Source organism: Panulirus ornatus, chromosome 56 (genome assembly GCF_036320965.1).
Source record: "Panulirus ornatus isolate Po-2019 chromosome 56, ASM3632096v1, whole genome shotgun sequence".
Taxonomy (NCBI): domain Eukaryota; kingdom Metazoa; phylum Arthropoda; class Malacostraca; order Decapoda; family Palinuridae; genus Panulirus; species Panulirus ornatus.
In genome coordinates, this window is record NC_092279.1 from 12,500,161 (window position 1) to 12,506,160 (window position 6,000).

Consider the following 6,000-nt stretch of genomic DNA (forward strand, 5'->3'; position numbering starts at 1 on the left):
TCTGCCACTCTATCATGAAACACATTCAACAAACCTTCAAAATACTCACTCCATCTCCTTCTCACATCACCACTACTTGTTATCACCTCCCCATTAGCCCCCTTCACTGAAGTTCCCATTTGCTCCCTTGTCTTACGAACTTTATTTACCTCCTTCCAGAACATCTGTTTATTCTCCCTAAAATTTAATGATACTCTCTCACCCCAACTCCCATTTGCCCTCTTTTTCACCTCTTGCACCTTTCTCTTGACCTCCTGTCTCTTTCTTTTATACATCTCCCAAACATATATAATGAAAGTAAACACAACTGTGTTAGATTTACTGTCTTTACACCTTATCAACAAAATAGCTCACAACATAGGGAACCTTGGAATATTCTGGGCTTATATTTCTGATTAAATGCCAGACAGACTTTGTCTGTGTGAATATGAAGGCTGTGGTGTTACATAAATGCTAAACTAGTTAGTCTTCCAAGGCAGATGATCGAAGAAAGCTCTTTATCCTCTTAAAATCGATGAAGGACCTTCCACCCTCATAACGTTTGAAGGTCAACATGCAGTATATTGTCAACAGCATCAAAATGTTTGGGAATTGGTTCTCATCTGCATACCCAAGGCATTTCACTAACTATGTTGGTTAATTGTCCAATGGCTATTTCTAAAGCAAAAATATTAAAATGTTTTTAAGTTAGAGGTTCTACTTGACATCAATACTGCAATTTAGATATATAATTAATTTGACAAGTTTGTTATGTTGGTTATCTTAATATATCATAAAACTTGAGTATCAAAAAAGAAAGAATCCATTTCCTTTTGGAAATCTTATCTTTTTGATAAAGAAATGGATTTGTACATGGGATTTATGAATCTGGAGAAGGCATATGATAGGGTTGATAGAGAAGCTTTGTGGAAGGTCTTACGAGTATATGATGTGAGAGGCAAGTTGCGAGAAGTGAAGAGTTTTTACCAAGGACGTAAGGCATGTGTACAAGTAGGAAGAGAGGAGAGTGACTGGTTCTCTGTGTGTGAAGGTTGGTATGCGGCAGAGATGTGTGATGTCCAAATGGTTGTTTAATTTGTTTAAGGATGGGGTGGTTAGGGAGGTAAATGCAAGAGTTTTGGAGAGAGGGGTGAGTATGCAGTCTGCTGGGGATGAGAGGGCCTGGGAAGTATCAATTGCTGTTCACTGATGATACAGCTCTGGTGGCTGATTCGAGTGTGAAACTGCAGAAGTTGGCGACTGAGTTTGGAAAAGTGTGAAAGGAGAAAGTTGAGAGTGAAAGTGAATAAGAGCAATATCATTAGGTTCATTAGGATTGAGGGAAGAGTTAACTGGGATGTAAAATTGAATGGAGAAAAATTGGAGGAAGGGACTTTGCAATGAATGGAACCATGAAAGTGGAAGTGAGTCACAGGGGAGGGGAGGGGGCGAAGGTTCTAGGAGGAATGAAGAATGTGTGGAAGGAGAGAATGTTATCTTGGAGAGCAAAATGGGTAAATATGAAGGAATAGTAGTACCAACAATGTTATATGATTGCAAGGCATGATCTATAGACAGGAATGTGTGGAAGGGGTGGATGTGTTGGAAATGAAATGTTTGAGGACAATATGTGGTGAGAGATGGTTTGATCGAGTAAGTAATCAAAGGATAAGAGAGATGCGTGGAAATAAAAAGAGTGCAGTGAGAGAGCAGAAGAGGGTGTGTTGAAATGGTTTAGACATATATATGGAGATAATGAGTGAGGAAAGACTTGCAAAGAGGATATATGTGTCAGAGGTGGAGGGAACAAGGAGAAGCAGGAGACCAACTTGGAGGTGGAAGGAGGGAGTGAAAAAGATTTTGAGTGATTGGGGCCTGAACATGCAGGAAGGTGAGAGGTGTGCAAGGAATAAAGTGAATTAGAACAATGTGGTGTAACAGGGTCAATGTGCTGTTAATAGACTGAAACAGGGTATGCAAAAGGTGCTCTTGAAGCTGTTTGTCACCTTAATCCAACACATTTAAAAATTGAAAAATGTTTTTTGTTGACTCTGAGGTGTAATTATCCATGTGGCCTTGTAAGGAGATATTCTGTCAGTCATCTTCAAATGCTTCCAGTAAAAGTCTTTATTCATTCAAGAAATCATGAACGGTAGCTTTATTGGATTATGTTGAATCTGAAATCATGTAACAGCCATTTGAAAGGCATCCTTGTGGTGCTGTAACTGCTGATACTTCTCTAGTATCATAAATCAACCACTACCTTTGCACATATTTGGAACAAGTTTAATCAAGAGATTGGCCGAGGGGGGGAGGATAAACAGCACTGCTTCGACATCTTCGCCTCCCAAGCAATAGGAGAAAAATAATATAAATCTTATTGAATTATTCTATTTCGCATCCTAGAAGTAACAATGTATTTATAACAGTCTATAAGGAACACTGAAAAACTTAGAACAATAGCAAATATGATGAATTGTCCCTCAAAGATTTTTGTCACTTCCAATAACATACTGAAATTACTACAGTACCACAAGCAAGCAAAGTAGATTACATGTTAAAATAACTTGGACAAGCAGGGATAGAAGATAGCTAATATTGCTAACACAAAAAAATAAAGCAGTTGAAATCACTAAATGTAAAGTAATAATGATAATACAGAGTAAAAGAAGACCTTGATATGAATATTATATAACAGTAAATAATCTACAGGAATCTGTGTCTGAGAGGCCCATGGGAATAGGTATCGTCCCATCTTTTTGTCAGAGTCTTAACTTAACCGTATAAAAGGACAAAGAACTAATATAGAAGATCCAGAGGAAGGCAACGAAGATGATACCAGATTTACTAATACAGCCAGATGAAAGAGAAAAGTTAGAGCCCTTAATTTGTCCACCATGGAAGACAGAAGAGAAAGGGGTGATATTATCATAATTTTTAAGCTTCTAAGCCAGTTCGATGATGTAGGTAGTGAAATGTTCTATGAAATGTGCAAGAGAATAACCAGATGACATACCATGAAACTATGCTACAAACATAAGAAATATGTAAATAAGTACTTTCATAGGACAAGAGTAGCGGATAAATGGTATAAACTTGATAATAAAACTGTGAATGTGGACAGCATACAAAAGTGCGAAAAGTTGCACGATATAAAAAGTCCAAGAAATGTGGCCTCCGCACAGTGCAAATAAATCTTCACAGATGTCAAAATCTCTATCACAGGATGTAGCAGATTACATATACTAAAATTACTAATAGACACAGGTGTGGCAGATTACACAAGTTAGAATTACTGCCACAGTTACGTGAATCAGATTACACATGCAAGAAATTACTACTACAAGCAGCTGTAGATTACAAAAGTTAGAATTACCTTGGGCTCCTTTCAGCTCAGGGACAATGCGTTTTTGGTGCATGGTTAATGAATGTAACGAAATTAAGACGATTTGTGATATAGTCTCTCAGTGTAAAAGACCACCCGGAAGAAAGAGGAAATGCCTGATGACACGAGAGTCGGGAACAGTAATCATGACACTAAAAGGATGGCTGAATATTGAGTTGAATGGCCAGAAATATAGCCATGAAACTGGAAATGCCATTGTATAAAACCACGGAGATAAAGAGAGTACAATTTTATTTAGTTTCCATTACATTCGTTTTCTATGATGTCTAAAGAAAACATTGGTTATAGGTATAACTAATATCGTCGCACGTGTATTCATAGGCCTATTAGTTTACCTAATAAAAAAGTAAAAACTGGTTAACGATTATAAGTTACATGAATGAATATGTACTCCTACATATATGTAATATTCACGTATATACGGATATACGTAAGAATAGGTGGGGCCCCATGGGTATAAAATTTAGCACCATAATACACAGCAAATATACGCCCCTATGAATAGGTATGACGAAACAGACCATATATCTAATGAAAACCGTACAAACATAATTAGAGAGTACTTCTGAAGTCATAGTCTAAAACTTTCTAGGATGAACACATAGTAAGGCAAACATGAGAATGGTAAGAGTAAGAAACGTCATTTATGGGCACTACTTGAGGTTAACGACTTGGGTGAGTCTCACAGTTTAAAGAAATCGGTGACTACGCAATGTACAAAACTATTCGACAGAAATTGTATGCAACTTTGTAGAAAAGGAGGAAAGAAACTCGTGACGGGGACAAATTTATTTGGTTGATTATGTTAGGGTGAAGACTCGGCAATTAGCATTCTGTTTATATATGGGTATGTATGAATGCAGGAATAAACTATCATGATTCATAAGGCTGGATTGTGTGTGTGTGTGTGTGTGTGCTTCTGGTGTTGGGTAATAAAGAAGAAGTATGTATGGATGACTACATCCAGCGAGGGCGGTGGATTGGGAAGACATGGGTCGGTGCGAACGGCGGTGGAAAATCTCCAACCATGTCTGTCTACGTATATTATAGGCGATATCATCACTCATAGCAATAGCCTGGGGCATTCAGTGAACTGGAAAGTGTGAGTGTTAAACAAAAGACATTATCAGAATGACTCTATCTCTCCCTCACTTCATCCTTCGCCCCATGTCTCCACCTCACTACCCTCTTTATCTTACCTCAGGAATTTTTTGATAATTTCCTTGTTGACGCTGTTTAAGATATGTTTCTTGTAGTTCTTGGGCCCTCCAGCATTAGGGCTCAGCATCACTGCACGAGGAGGGAGGAAGAGAGAAAGTCAGTTACAAAACACTTGGGAAATATCACTTCAAAGTTCAGTGGCAAAAATCTTGGCACTACTGAAAGCGAAGATAATTACATTCAGAAACAAGAGGAAACACAAGAAGGCGATTGCGTAAGTATTCAAGAAACAAAGAAGAAACATAACTGATTGTCCTGTTGGTAAAACTGACGGCATTGACAATAAGGTTGCCAGTAATACCCCTCATGAAATATATTCAACAGAGGGATCACCAAAGATACAGCAAACACGAGGATAAAGTACTGATACATTATCTACTGAAGGATGCCAGTACATTACCTGCCCAAGGATAATGTAGTAATACATTACTTTCGCAATGATCACGCACCAATACATTACCTAGTCATGAATCATGTACCAATATATCAACTACTCAAGGATCATGTGACAATACATTACTTACAGGAGGATAATGCACAATGACTTATCAATATCCATTTCTATATATTTCATTTATTTAAGGTACTGAAATAAAGAATAAGAGTGGCAAATTGAAGAAAGTTTCATTCACATCGAAGACTATCTCTGATAAAAGATATCAGACTAAATACTGCATATCCTAGATACATTAAGCGACATCAATAGCTGTCGTAAATTACCATATACATTCTCCCAACTCTTGGGTTATACGCCACAACAAACAGCAACTGGTTAGTGTGAGACAGTTCATGATGTGTGTGGCCGCCGCTGACCCCTGAGGAAAGAACAGTCGTGAGGGAGGGTCAGCACTCACCCGCCAGTGTGATTATGATGATGATGAGCATAATGGTGACGGAGCTGGCGATGGTGATCACTAAGGAGGTCCTCATCTTCACCAGGTAGGACCAAATGACGTGCGCATACAAATTAAAAACTGAATGCAAGCTAAGAAATATCAGTGACGCGGCCGTCGACGTCTGGGAATTGTAAGGAAGCGTAGTATGTGGTTCTCGGGTACTCCGCCTTCAGGAGGTAATGCGTGGGTGATCCTCTCTCTCTCCCTGCTTGGCGGGCACCGAGTCAGAGGAGAAACTGGCACTGTTATCACGGTCGAGAGGGATCATGTGAGCCTTATCAGTGAGCAGCAGATAGCAGATAAAAGGCTCGGCCACATACCTTTCATCAGTTGGTATGTCCCGGATTCCTAGGATTTAATTTTTTTTTTTTTTTGCTTTGTCGCTGTCTCCCGCGTTTGCGAGGTAGCGCAAGGAAACAGACGAAAGAAATGGCCCAACCCACCCCCATACACATGTATATACATACGTCCACACACGCAAATATACATACCTACACA

The 6,000-nt window shown here is 38.9% G+C and overlaps 1 protein-coding gene across 6 annotated transcripts in view; it reads right to left on the reverse strand.

Annotated features, from left to right (window-relative positions):
* Positions 1–5,734, reverse strand: part of LOC139765896 (N-acetylated-alpha-linked acidic dipeptidase 2-like) — a 119,633-nt gene extending 113,899 nt beyond the window's left edge. For all 6 annotated transcript variants that reach the window (XM_071693832.1, XM_071693828.1, XM_071693831.1 and 3 more), the window contains exons 1-2: positions 5,461–5,734; positions 4,585–4,675 (exon numbers count right to left, since the gene is read on the reverse strand). In XM_071693832.1, the coding sequence (XP_071549933.1) occupies positions 4,585–4,675; positions 5,461–5,536 (167 nt within the window). In that variant the 5' untranslated portion in view covers positions 5,537–5,734. The remainder of the gene's footprint in view (positions 1–4,584; positions 4,676–5,460) is intronic.
* Between the last annotated feature and the right edge of the window lie 266 nt (positions 5,735–6,000).